This window comes from Lithobates pipiens, unplaced genomic scaffold (genome assembly GCF_037356315.1).
Source record: "Lithobates pipiens isolate NorthernLeopardFrog02 unplaced genomic scaffold, aLitPip1_a1.2 Scaffold_16, whole genome shotgun sequence".
Lineage (NCBI taxonomy): Eukaryota > Metazoa > Chordata > Amphibia > Anura > Ranidae > Lithobates > Lithobates pipiens.
Window position 1 is genome coordinate 645,643,171 of NW_027507748.1, and position 14,312 is coordinate 645,657,482.

General features: G+C 48.4%; 1 protein-coding gene across 1 annotated transcript in view; it reads right to left on the reverse strand.

Annotated features, from left to right (window-relative positions):
• LOC143984049 (solute carrier family 35 member F2-like) overlaps positions 1-14,027 on the reverse strand; it is a 61,388-nt gene extending 47,361 nt beyond the window's left edge. Inside the window, exon 1 of the mRNA XM_077484332.1 lies at positions 13,827-14,027. Within this exon, the coding sequence (XP_077340458.1) occupies positions 13,827-13,927 (101 nt within the window). The 5' untranslated portion in view covers positions 13,928-14,027. The remainder of the gene's footprint in view (positions 1-13,826) is intronic.
• Between the last annotated feature and the right edge of the window lie 285 nt (positions 14,028-14,312).

Sequence of the window (14,312 nt, forward strand, 5' to 3'; positions counted from 1 at the left end):
CCAAAACATTATATATATTTTTTTTGCAAAGACCCTTGAGAATACAATGGTGGTCGTTGCAAATTTTTATCTCACACGGTATTTGCGCAGCAATTTTTCGAACGCATTTTTTTGGGGGAAAAAACTGTTTTGTGCTTGAAAAAAACAAAAAAAACTGTGAAGTTAGCCCAATCTTTGCATAAAGTGAAATATGAAGTTATGCTGAGTAAATAGATATCGAACATGTCACTCTTCAAAATTGCACATGCCTGTGGAATGGGGCCAAACTTCGTTACTTAAAAAATCCCCATAGGCGACGCTTTCAATTTTTTTTACTGGTTACATGTTTTGAGTTGCAGAGGAGGGCTAGAATTATTGCTTTCGCTCTAACGTTCGCGGCGATACCTCACATGTGTGGTTTGAACACCGTTTTCATATGTGTGCAGGGCTTACGTATGCGTTCGCTTCTGCATGCGAGCACATGGGGACAGGGGCGCTTTAAATTTTTTTTTTTTTTTATTGTTCATTTTACTTTATTTATTTTAGTTTGAAATTTTTTTCCCCAAAAATAAATTTTTGATCACTTTTATTCCTATTACAAGGAATGTAAACATCCCTTGTAATAGGAATATGGGGTGACAGGTCCTCTTTACAGTTTAAATCTGGGGGTCAATATGACCCCACATCTCACCTCTAGGCTGGAAAGCCTGAAATAAAAAAAAATAAAAAAAGATTCTGGCTTTGATCGTACTGGCGAGTTGGTAGAAGCACCGGAGGGCGGTGAAGGGTGGGGGGGCATCTATGGCTGGGTATTGCAGGGTATCACCGAGTATGGCTGGTTATCTCCGAGTATGGCTGGGTATCTCAGAGTATGGCTGGGTATGGCAATTTATGGCAGGGTATTGCAGAGTATTGGCGGGGTATTGGCGGGTATTGCAGAGTATTGGGGGGTACTGCAGAGTATTGGGGGGTACTGCAGAGTAATGGCAGGGTACTGCAGAGTATTGGGGGGTACTGCAGAGTAATGGGGGGTACTGCAGAGTAATGGCAGGGTACTGCAGAGTATTGGGGGGTACTGCAGAGTAATGGCAGGGTACTGCAGAGTATTGGGGGGTACTGCAGAGTAATGGCAGGGTACTGCAGAGTATTGGGGGGTACTGTAGAGTATTGGGGGGTACTGAAGAGTAATGGCGGGTACTGCAGAGTATTGGGAGGTACTGCAGAGTACTGGGGGGTACTGCAGAGTAATGGCAGGGTACTGCAGAGTAATGGGGGGGTACTGCAGAGTAATGGCAGGGTACTGCAGAGTAATGGGGGGTACTGCAGAGTAATGGCAGGGTATTGCAGAGTAATGGGGGGGTACTGCAGAGTAATGGCAGGGTACTGCAGAGTAATGGGGGGTACTGCAGAGTAATGGCAGGGTACTGCAGAGTAATGGGGGGGTACTGCAGAGTAATGGCAGGGTACTGCAGAGTAATGGGGGGTACTGCAGAGTAATGGCAGGGTACTGCAGAGTATTGCAGGGTATTGCAGAGTATTGGCAGGGAATTGAGGGGTTAAATTCGGTGAGCAGCGATGTGGGCACTGCAGATGCAGCCCACAGCGCTGCTGACACTGATCTCTTTCCTCTCTGCTGTACCTATCGGTACAGAGAGGGGGAGGGAGGAACCAGCGTCATAACATGACACCGGTTTGTTTACAAGTGATCACTCCGTCATTTGACGGAGCGATCACGTGGTAAACGGCCACGACGAGCGGCCGTTTACCGTGATGCGTGATGCGCCGGGTCCACTGGACCCCGCGGTCACGGATGATCTTGTGTGCGCGCCCCAGGGGGCGCGCAAGAGCAGAATTCTGGGAGGCGTTAATTAACGGCCTCTCAGAGTTAAACAACCGCCCTGAAGCCGTTAATCGGCAATGGGCGGTTGTTAAGTGGTTAAAGGAGTTGTAAAGGCAAAAGGTTTTTTTATCTTAATGCATTCTATGCTAAAAAAAAAAAAAACCTGTGTGCAGCACCCCCCTAATTACCTATTCTTTTCTTTTTTTTCTTTTATAACTTCTTTATTTTTTCATATATCAAAACATTATACAATCATATCAAATAATGATTTATAATGCACAACACCACAGTTATATATATATATATATATTTTTCTTCTTATCTCAATCCTAATTGATATTAATTATCATGTTACATGCTCAACCTCTTAAAGTGGTTGTAAACCCTTACAAAACACTTTGACCTACAGGTAAACCTAGATTAAGGCTTACCTGTAGGTCCAAGAAATATCTCCTAAACCTACACGTTTAGGAGATATTTGGTGAAAGACAGGCACCGCTGTCTACGGCGCATGTGCCGTAGACAGCGGCGCGCCGCGGTCAACGGCGATATGCCGCGAGTGGCTTCGTCGAATGACAGCGGCGGAGCAGCGAGACCCACCAAGAAGATGGACGCTCCGGACTACAGGGGACAGCGGTGACTTCGCTGGCTCCTGTGTCAGGTAAGTGACACATAATGGACTACTATGCAATGCATAGTAGTCCATTATGCTTTACCTTTGCAGGGAATGAAAGAGAAAGTAAACTCATCAGGGTTTACTTCCTCTTTAACAAAATTCCTTTCCGAGAACAAGTCCTGGTTTTGCCTCTATAGGCAGAGAGATAAACAAGGAGAGAGAAAAAACAAAACAAAACATTGAATCCCCCTCCCCTCACCTCTCAAACCCCCTCCAACCCCCCCCCCCCCCCCCCAATAAGGCCCATCTCAGCCATATTCACTGCCTAGTCTCTAACTATTATTTTATAAATAACTATCTCAGGATTGACAACATTACTCAGATAGGGTAGTCTGTTCCCTATACTGAAAGTAGGGATTCCAGATCCTCCAATGTTTTTCCTCTTGTTCTTTCGGTGTTAGGGCTCTTTCATCTGTGATGATCCGCCCCGTGGACATCCGCTTGCTCAGCATGGATCGCTCCGTCGATCCCCGCTGAGCAGGAAGATGACAGGTCCGTTTCTGCACACTGTGCAGGGACGGACCTGTCAGAGTGCGGCTCTCCCCTATGGGAGATCGGGTGACGACGGACCACAGAGTCCGTCGTCATCCGATCCGATGACAGATGGAAAAGTAGGTTTTTCCTCCGTCACACTGTTTCTGATCGGAGCGGGTCGGATGTCAACGGACATGTCACCGCTGACATCCGACGCGCCATAGAGGTCTATGGTGCATCCGTTCAGGTCCACCTTAAAAACTGACAGGCGGACCTCAATGGATTGGTCTTGTGAAAGAGCCCTTATAGTCAGATCTTCCGTTTGTTTAATTTCCAAAACCCTTGCCATCCACTGTAATCTTGTTGGGGATACATTACTTTTCCACAATACTGGAATACAAGCCTTTGCTGCAGTGAGCAAATGTTTTAACAGTGAGTGTTTATATTTTTCATTTGACAATAGGGTGTCATGCAAGAGAAAGGCTGCCGGATTCTCTTCAAGAGACACACCCGTAATCGTTTCAAGGGTTTCCTCAACCATCTTCCAGAATTCCCTCAACATTGGACATTCCCAAAAATATGTATCATAGTGCCTTCTGATTCCAGACATCTCCAGCATACATCCGATACTTGAGGAAATATCCGATGCAATGATGCCGGTGTTCTGTACCACCTCGTAAGGATTTTATAGCCTCCTTCTTGATATCTACTCGCCAGTGAGGCTCTGTGAACGAAAAATAAGATCCTATCCCTTTGTGCCTGTGAGAAAGACACCCCCAGATCTCTTTCCCAACATTGCAGAAATTATATATATATATATATATATATATATATATATATATATATATATATATATAATGTTTAGGAGTTCTAGGTAATTTTCTAGCAAAAAATATGGATTTTAACTTGTAAACAACACATGTCAGAAATAGGAAACTCATTGACACACTCACTGTCATTTCTATATGCCCTGCTAATTGAAATAGAGGCCCCATATGAATTGATATATATATGTAGCACTAACCCCCGAAGGAGCTGCTGGTTATTTTTGGGCTTACCGTTACCTTCCACTTCTTCTTGTTGCACGTGTAGCGGGTGACATTTTGGCTAAAGTGTCACACAGGTGTAAATTTTGTTTTTGCCTCAGAACAGTAGGGGTTCTGAGGGTTAATTATGTAGGTTGACTTTGATATCAGTTTGGCTGGGCATGTTAGAAGTTCTGCTTGGTCATGTGTGTGGTGAGGTGCACATGACAGGCCAGAACCAGGCCTGGTTGGATGTTTTGGGTATCAGCCTTCTCGGAGCCAATCAGCGGGAGTGCTGGGCCTCGCTGAGGAGTCTGGGAGGGGGTACTTAAGATGTTGGGGTCATGTGTTTAGGGAGAGGAGTTTGTGAGGCCCGTGTGGTCTGTTCTTTTTCCAGGACCAGGGTAGCCCCGTGAGGGGTCCCGGTCACGGGGTGTCCAACATCCCGCAACATGTTCCTGTTAGTTACCCCCAATAGACCCGTCTGGTCTGGGGTAGGGATCCATCCGTTCCCAAGTCTGAGAACCGGCTGGTCTGAGGCGCAGTAACTGAGGGAGGATTTAAGATGTCCGGGTGTGCTCTTGGCTTGGAGGGGCACCGCAGCTCATGGAAGTGACCGGGGGAGGACTCTTCGGAGGGGGGCCAACAAGCGGCATCCTGGGAAGTGCCTGGTTACTGAGTTGGGAAGGACATTGACGAATCCACTCTTTTTCCAGTACTGTTAAGGAGACAGAGAACGTTCCAGGTACTGAGGAAAAAGGTTCCTGTTCACTCTTGGTTACAACCTGTACACATTCATAGGATTGCTCCAAGTTTTGAATCAATGTGCTGACTGCCATGATCTCTGGCTAGAGATCTGTTCAGCCTTGAGGTGCCCAGCTACAAGTGGCTACTCTCTGGGTGGAATTAGAGACTTTTTTAGACCTGCAGTTCAAGGTACCTGAGTTCTTCACCTGTGCCCTTGTTATGGAACAATCCATAACACCCTCTGTTCCCATGAGTAGGGATGGCCGAAACGGTTCACCCGGCGGTCGTTTCGTGGCGAATTTCAGCTGTTCGCCGTCCGCCCGATCAGCGGACTATTGCCGCTGTTCGCCCGGCGGACTTCCGTGTTTACTGTGTAAAAGAATTTTGACCTATGATGACACATCCATCATGGGATACAGGACAGCCAATTGAGACATTACAGCACATGGACACTTGGAAGTTCTTTTCAGGACTGGTATAGGTGTTAGGTGTAGTTCAGGATATAGGTTTGAGGCACTGCTGTGCTAGTGATTGTTGCAGCAGGCTGTCTTTTGTCAGGACTGGTATGGTAAAGTAATACAGGATATAGTTTTGAGTGCTATTCAAGTTATTGTTCCAGCAGCCTGTGTTTTGTCAGTTTAAATAGGGACAGGCAGGAAGCTGTGTGTGGCAGTGAGGGACAGTCAGTTTAATCAGTAGCTGTTACTATTAGGTCCACAAAGGTTCTTTTCAGGACTGGTATGGTAATAGGCTTGTACACGTATAATATTCTTTCTTCCAAATATAGAAGGAATATTATACTTGACTGCTGCCCTTCTGCTGCAGTAGTCCTTGATGAGTATAGGGACTGAGGTACAGTCTGCTAATCATTCACAACCTACTAGTTCCACAAAGGTACTTATAAGGACTGGTAAGGTATAGGGTACTACAGTACATAGGGTTGAGTGAGGTACAGTCTGCTATTCCTTAAGGACTGGTATAGGTCCACAATATATAGGGTTGAGGTGCACTACAGCTGACTGCTGCCCTATACTGCAGCAGTCCTTTATCAGTATAGGGACTGAGGTACAGTCTGCTAATCATTCACAACCTACTAGTTCCACAAAGGTCCTTATAAAGACTGGTAAGGTATAGGGTACTACAGTACATATGGTTGAGTGAGGTACAGTCTGCTATTCCTTAAGGACTGGTATAGATCCACAATATATAGGGTTGAGGTGCACTACTGCTGACTGCTGCCCTATACTGCAGCAGTCCTTTATCACTATAGGGACTGAGAGTTTTGTCACAGGGTCATTTAAAAAATGACAGGCAGAGGAAGAGGCAGGCCCTTCCGCAGCAGCGGCGGATCCAGGGGGGGGGGGCAACGTGGCAATTGCCCCCTCCGAGAATATGCACAGTGGGTGCCAGCGTGGCCAGTTACGTGGGTACAATCGCGGCCGGTTCCGCGGGTACCCGCGGCCGGTTCCGCGGGTACAATCGCGGCCGGTTCCGCGGGTACCAGTGCGGCCGGTTCCGCGAGTACCAGCGCGGCCCGTTCCGCGGGTACCCGCGGCCGGTTCCGCGGGTGCCAGCGTGCCCGGTTCCGCGGGTGACTGTGCAGAGTGGACGGGTGAGGGGGGGCAGCTGGGCGGCTTAGGAGGGCTGCTGGCCAATCAGGAAGCCAGCGGGCAGGGGAGCAGAGAGATGACATCATCTCTCACTGCCCTGCATCCCTCCAGTTCCGCTCTCACTGTGCAGGAAGCTGTGTGCAGCAGAGAGATTACATTATCTCTCTGCTGCTTATCTTCACTCTGGACTTAACAAAAGAACACCTTAGCAGAAAAGTGACACAGTAGGTGACAATCCGCAATGTGTGGCAGGCTACGTGACAAGTGGCAATCCGAAATGTGTGGCAGGCTACGTGGCAATCCGCAATGTGTGGCAGGTGACGTGGCAATCCGCAATGTGTGGCAGGCTACGTGACAATCCGCAATGTGTAGCAGGCGACGTGGCAAGTGGCAATCCGCAATGTGTGGCAGGCGACGTGGCAAGTGGCAATCCGCAATGTGTGGCAGGCTACGTGTCAATCCGCAATGTGTGGCAGGCGACGTGGCAAGTGGCAATCCGCAATGTGTGGCAGGCTACGTGTCAATCCGCAATGTGTGGCAGGTGACGTGGCAAGTGACAATCCGCAATGTGTGGTAGGTGACGTGGCAAGTGGCAATCCGCAATGTGTGGTAGGTGACGTGGCAAGTGGCAATCCGCAATGTGTGGCAGGCGACGTGGCAAGTGACAATCAGCAATGTGTGGCAGGTGACGTGGCAAGTGGCAATCCGCAATGTGTGGCAGGCTATGTGGCAAGTGACAATCCGCAATGTGTGGCAGGTGACGTGGCAAGTGACAATCCGCAATGTGTGGTAGGTGACGTGGCAAGTGGCAATCCGCAATGTGTGGCAGGCGACGTGGCAAGTGACAATCCGCAATGTGTGGCAGGCTACGTGGCAAGTGACAATCAGCAAGGTGTGGCAGGTGACGTGGCAAGTGACAATCCGCAATGTGTGGCAGACTACGTGGCTATGTGGCAATCCGCAATGTGTGGCAGGCCACGTGGCAAGTGACAATCCGCAATGTGTGGCAGGCTACGTGGCAAGTGACAATCAGCAATGTGTGGCAGGTGACGTGGCAAGTGACAATCCGCAGTGTGTGGCAGACTACGTGGCAAGTGGCAATCCGCAATGTGTGGCAGGCCACGTGGCAAGTGACAATCCGCAATGTGTGGCAGGCTATGTGGCAAGTGACAATCCGCAATGTGTGGCAGGTGATGTGGCAAGTGACAATCCGCAATGTGTGGCAGGCTACGTGGCAAGTAGCAATCCGTATTTGGTGACAAGTGACGTGGCAAGTGGCAATCCGCAATGTGTGGCAGGTGACGTGGCAAGTTACAATCCGCATTTGGTGACAAGTGGCGTGGCAAGTGACAATCCGCATTTGGTGGTAGGCGACATGGCGAAAGACACCCTCAGGGCTCCCATTGATTCTGCATTATGGTGAGTTAAACCATTTAATTTTATATTACAATATATTAATAGAAATAATGCGCTTCAATCATCCTGACACCATAACAACCATGGTGCCGTAATGATTGAAGTGCCAATACCACCCATTTCCCATATAAATTGCCCCCAAAAAGACATATTTTATAGAAGTGCCCCTCCCGAGACTGGACTCTGGATCCGCCCCTGTTCCGCAGGGGTGGTAGGGGTAGGGCAGGAGCAACAGGCTTGAGCCAAAGTGGGAAGTTGCAGAAGGTGCGTTCAATTACTTTAAAGGATGCACCAGACTTGGTTGAGTGGCTCACTCAGCCTTACTCTTCTGCACCCTCCTCATCCTCTCGATCTGCACCCTCTTCTTCACTCTCTGCTATGTGCACCCCCAAAGACACTACCACCAACAACACCATCACCACCACCACATACCTTCCGCTTGAGTCACAGGAATTATTTTCCGATCCATATCAAGACATTTCTGATGCGCAGCCACTCTTGGCATTGGATCAGGAAGAGGAGGTAGCAACAACCGCCACTCAGCAGCCTGACGACAGTACCCAGATCAGCCCAAGGAGGAGGTTGGTCCCCGGTGTTGCTGCCTACTCCGAGATCTCTACTTATAGCGGTGGGGAAGGTGATGTCGATGATGACGTGTCTAGTGATGTCACGTGGGTGCCCACAAGAGAGGAAGAGGAGGGGAGTTCAGAGGGAGATATGGACCAGCAGATAGGGAGGAGAAGCAGGAATAACTTACATTGCACAGGAGGGACAAAGCAGACTGCAACTGTATCAGGAGCGAGTCATCGACCATGTACGGTCACATCTTGCGCTCCCAGGACACCGGCACATGGCTCCGCAGTGTGGGCTTTTTTTAACGTGTCCGCTGCTGACAATAGCGTTGCCATCTGCAATCTTTGCAGTCAATGCATTAGTCGCAATAAGCCCAACACTCACCTAGGGATGACCGCCTTAAGAAGGCACATGAGCAGCCATCACCGAGCCCAGTGGGAGCAATGGAACACACAAAGCCACACTCCAGGCTCTCACCGCCCAGCCTCGTCTTCTACTTCTCCTTCTCCTCTCTCCTCACAATTGTCCTCCACTCCACCTTCCATCTCGCCAAGCTCACGTTTTTCTGCAAAAAGGCAGGCTTCCGTGGGCCTAATGTTCGAGCGTAAAAAAAATTATGACGCCGGATAACCCTCTTGCCCAACGGTTGACGGCTGGCTTGTCAGAACTGATAGCCCGCCAACTACTGCCATATAAACTGGTGGACTCAGAGGCCTTTCGTAAATTTGTGGCCATTGGAACACCACAATGGAAGGTCCCAGGAAGGAAGTATTTCTCACAGAAGGGCATCCCAGAGCTATATGGCCATGTTCAGCGGCAAGTGAATGTATCTCTGGCACACAGTGTCGGTGCCAAGATACATCTGACCACAGACACGTGGTCTAGCAAACACAGGCAGGGAAGGTATATCACTTTTACTGCCCACTGGGTGAACCTTCTGATGGCCGTCAAGCATGTAACCCGTGGCACCCGTGTAGATTTGGTTTTACCGCCACGGATTGCATGCAGGCCTGGCTCTTCTTCTCCTCCTCCTCCTACTCCATCCTCCTTCCTCTCCTCCTCGGCTGACTCCTTCTTTTCCGCTGCTAGCGTCTCTTCTGCTGCGCCGCCCAAGCTCCCCAGAACCTATTCGACATGCCAGATGAGACGTTGCCATGCCGTGCTGCGTCTGTTGTGCCTGGAAGCCAAGAGCCACACTGGCCCGGCACTCCTTTCAGCTTTGCGTTCACAGGCAGATCAGTGGCTAACACCGCTCAATTTGACAGTTGGTAAAGTGGTGTGTGACAACGGTGCCAATCTGCTTAGCGCATTGAAACAGGGCAAAATGACGCACATGCCATGCATGCCACACATCTTAAACTTGGTCGTGCAGCGCTTCGTTGTCAAATACCCTGGGGTCCAGGACATCTTGCGGCAGGCAAGGAAAATCTCGGCCCATTTCAGAAGATCTTACATGGCCATGGCTCGCCTTGCTGACATTCAGCGGCGACACAATCTGCCGGTCAGACGTCTTATTTGCGATTGCCCGACATGATGGAACTCAACCTTCTATATGCTTGATAGGCTGCTTCAGCAGAAACGTGCAGTTAACGTCTACCTGTATGAATTCCGCGGCAGAACAGGTTCTGGGGAGTTTTTTTTCACCACGCCAGTGGCTGCTCATGCGCGACGCATGCAGACTTCTGCGGCCATTTGAGGAGATCACCAAACTGGTCAGTCGCAGCCATGGCGCCATCAGTGACATGGTACCTTATGCCTTCTTTATGGAGCGTGCATTGCGTCGTGTCATTGATGAATCTGTGGAGGAGCAGGAGCGGGAAGATGAGGAAGTCGCAATGCTAGATGAATTCCCAGGGGGGGCTACTCTATCTGAGACAAGTGAACAACAGGAGTCTGAAGAGGAGTCAGAGGAGGATGGTGCCGGGCGGATGAGGAGGAGCAAGAAGAGCATGCTTTAAACCTTTCTGGGATCCCTGTTGTTGTGCGTGGATTGGGAGAGGAGAATGAAGAGGACGACATTATCCTGGATGATGAGCAGGAGCCAGGCCACCACACCGCTTCCAGTTTAGTGCAAATGGGGGCCTTCATGCTCCAGTGTTTTAATAGGGACCCCCGTATAAAAAGCATAAGGGTCAAGGACCAGTACTGGGTGGCAACGTACTTAGACCCCCGGTACAAACACAAAATGGTGGAAATGTTTCCGCCGTCACAGAGGGCTGGCAGAATGGAGCACTTCCAGGCCTTGCTGCATTCTGCTTTTGCGTGCGCTGGCAGAGGAGCAATTCCCACTCCCAGAGAAGGAGTTGCGGGTACCAATCCAACAGCGCCTGCAAGAAGAGGCCAGTTTGAAGATGTGTTGGTGACTTCTGATATGAGGTCATTCTTTCAGCCGACCCATTGACAGGTGTCATCCGGATCCAGCATCAGGGAACGCCTAGACCGTTAGGTGTCCGAATACATCAGGTTAACGGCCGGTGTGGACGCTCTGAGGAGTGATGAACCCCTGGACTACTGGGTGGGCAGGCTTGACCTCTGGCCAGAGCTTGCCCAATTTGCAATCGAACTGTTGGCTTGCCCCTCGTCCAGTGTCCTGTCTGAAAGGACGTTCAGCGCAGCAGGGGGGATCGTGACCGATAAGCGTACTCGCCTAGCTCACGACATTTTCAGTCTTTTTTTCATTTATACAATAAAAAATAAAAAACCCAGAGGTGACCAAATATCACCAAAAGAAAGATCTTTTTGTATGAAAAACATGATATAAATGTAATTTGCGGACAGTGTTGCATGACCGTGCAATTGCCAGGTAAAATAGCTCAGTGGTGAATAGCACAAATTGCCCTGGTCATGAAGGGGGTGACCAGGCTACAGCAACGGAGAAAAGACCACGCATGCAGGGGGAGCAACTTCTCCCCAGTCTCTTCCGGGTGTTGGTCTTATGCTGTCATGATTGTCTGGTAGGGGATAGCGTCATTGATTGAATTGCCTCCATGGAGCCTATCTGTCAGCATTTTTTTCATAAAAGAAGTTTATTTGCAATGTAAAGCTCAACTGAACTTTCAGTTTAAATTAGCTAAGTACTTTCAAGGTTTATGAAAACAAAAGGTGTTCAACATGTTATAGTTCATTTTCTTTCTAAAGCAGCCCCAGCATGAGTAGAAAAGCTTGTCCCTTACCAGAATGCTGTAGAGAAGGACTGTAGTGGAAGCAGGGGTCTCTCTGCAGAGGTACAACACTCCCTCTGCCTAGTGAGACCTCCACTCTCTACTCCATGTCCCCTGAAGCTAAACTGAAGCTCCAAAAAGTTCTGGGATTTTTTTTTGTAGCGCTGGGCTGTGGAGGGGGCAGGAGCTGCCAGCTCAGGCCCTCAGTGGCTCGCTGAGAGGCTGAGCTGGGTGCCGAGCCAGGTATGTGGGTGGATCCCGACTTCATTGTCATGATCTTGCCCGTGCCTCGACCAGCTCTGTGATGTCAGCCGACAGCAGACTTCAGCCCGCTGTCTGCTGAAAACGGGTTACAGGAGTGCAAAACAATGTGCACTCCCATGATCCAAATGAGCTTTGGCGGTACTTCTCCTTTAAGGTTGACTTTAACCTGCAAAGGCAGCATCACGGCAAAAATGATCACTCCTGACACTTTTGGTGTGCACTACAGCCTCTGGATGCGCCCTATTCAAGTGAATGGGGCTGTGACGCTACTGCAAGCCAAATGCTAGGTTCTCAGTTGGGTTCACTATTCTCATTGAAAAAGGCAGTTTAGCTCTTATAAGAAAAGGGCATTCAGGAGGCAGCAGTATCCTCTTCTAAATGCCTGTCAGCCGTGTAGAGTTATCCCTTTAAGCCCAAACAAATATGAATTACACAGGTTCTGAGGCTAATTAAATGCAGATAAGGCACCAAGTGAGTTTAATTATCACCTTAATCAGCCACAGAACCTGTGTAATTAACATGTGTTTGGGTTTAAAGGGATGAGGTGGCGACCATAGCACCTGCACCTCTCGCAGGTGTCAATGAGCCCTTCGTTTGTGATTTGAGGCTTGCTTTTCTTATTATCAAAAACAAAAAAACAGTGTCTAGTCTGAGCGTTTTATCATTTCCATACCTACAGTATAGCTATATGCAACATTTGCTTCCGAGAGTATGATAGCGCACTCTAGTGGCAAAGAACAATATTCATCTATTATTATTATTCATGATTTATATAGCGCCAACAGTTTACGCAGCGCTTTACAATGTAGAGGGGGGACTGGACAATTACAGTACAGTTCAATACAGAAGGGAGAGGAGGGCCCTCCTCGTAGAGCTTACATTCTAAAGGGAGGGGGTGGTGGTACAAAGGGTAATAGATGCAGGGAATGATTTGATGGGGGGTGACTCGGGGACAGTTCCCTGAATAAGTGAGTTTTCTATTGTAAGTATAAATCTTACAAAACCTTACACTGAGGTCTTTTCATAGTCAGCAATATTTAAGTGACCTTTCAGTCACCCAAAAAAAAAATATATATATATATATAATAATATATATAGTAAAGGTAAGTGTTTTTGTCCCATGGAGACTCACCTTTTCTCTTCTAGGGGGTTCTCGGCTGATTGAATAGATTGTTAGCAGCACAGCCATTGGGGGCCAAGTCCTGCATTCGGTGTCTATGGATGCCAGATGCTGGACTCAGGAGCACACCCGCAAGGTAACCCCCCGGGAGAGTGCTTCCCCCAGGGGGTTATCTGATGCAGGGAGGAGCCGAGAGAGCCACTGGGGGACCCCAGAAGAGCAGGATTGGGGTCACTGTGTGCAAAAGGAGTTGCACAATGGAGGTAAGTATATGTTTGTTATTTAAAAAAAAAAAGACCTTTAGTGTCACTTTAAGGCTGATGAGAATTGTGGGACACTATTCCTCCCACTGACACCAGCTATGGGGCACTATTCCTCCTATTGACACCAGCAATGGGGCACTATTCTTTCCACTGACACCAGCAATGGCACACTATTCCTCCCAATGACACCAGTGATGGGGCACTATTCCTTCCACTGACACCAGCTATGGGGCACTATTCCTTCCACTGACACCAGCAATGGGGCACTATTCCTTCCACTGACACCAGCAATGAGGCTCTATTCCTTCCACTGACACCAGCAATGGGGCGCTATTCCTTCCACTGACACCAGCAATGAGGCACTATTCCTTCCACTGACACCAACGATGGCGCAGTATTCCTCCTCCTAATGCCAAAGATGCATTTTTTACTTCCACTGACGGCAGGATAATTTCAACTCCCAATCACCACAGTATGCCCCCTCAAAGTCTGAAGGACAGTAAACTGGCCCTTTGTTTATAAAGATTGGAGACCCCTGGTCTAGGAAGTACCATGGACATTCAATAGAATGGGTGCCTCATAAAAAAAATAAAAAAGCCCAGGAAGACAGTAGGACACACACAGTAGATAGTAAATTCCCCACCATGACCAGATCACACGACCCATGTGCATACGTACCACCTAAAGACGTTCTCTTTCACCTTTGAAAGTACCTCTGAGATTCGGCTTCTCATAGGCTCGGGGGGTACGGAACTTTCCTGAGTGTTTATAAGATCCATGTTTCTGTGTGATTCTCTTCATAAGCTCCAACAGAAAGGACTGAGGTCCATGTGCCAAGGGTTAGAAAATGCTGAGATCTGCTAATGGTGTTACACTTTATAAAGCACCTCTGAATCATTAACTGTGCTTGCAAGCTTCATGTACACTCTGTACTTAGTCCAAGACTATGGCAAGAGATATGGAGATGGGATAAAGCATTTGTATGGAAAGGTCTATCCCAACAGATAACAATGTAACCTAATTAACAGAATAGTTTATGTCACAACAGTGGTTACAATCAGAGTAATTCATGAATATGTTTTGTATTCCAAGGACATACAGTGATTAACCAGCCAAATGACAACATGGAATCGGAGACAATGATTTCTTTGGCATGTGAATAAT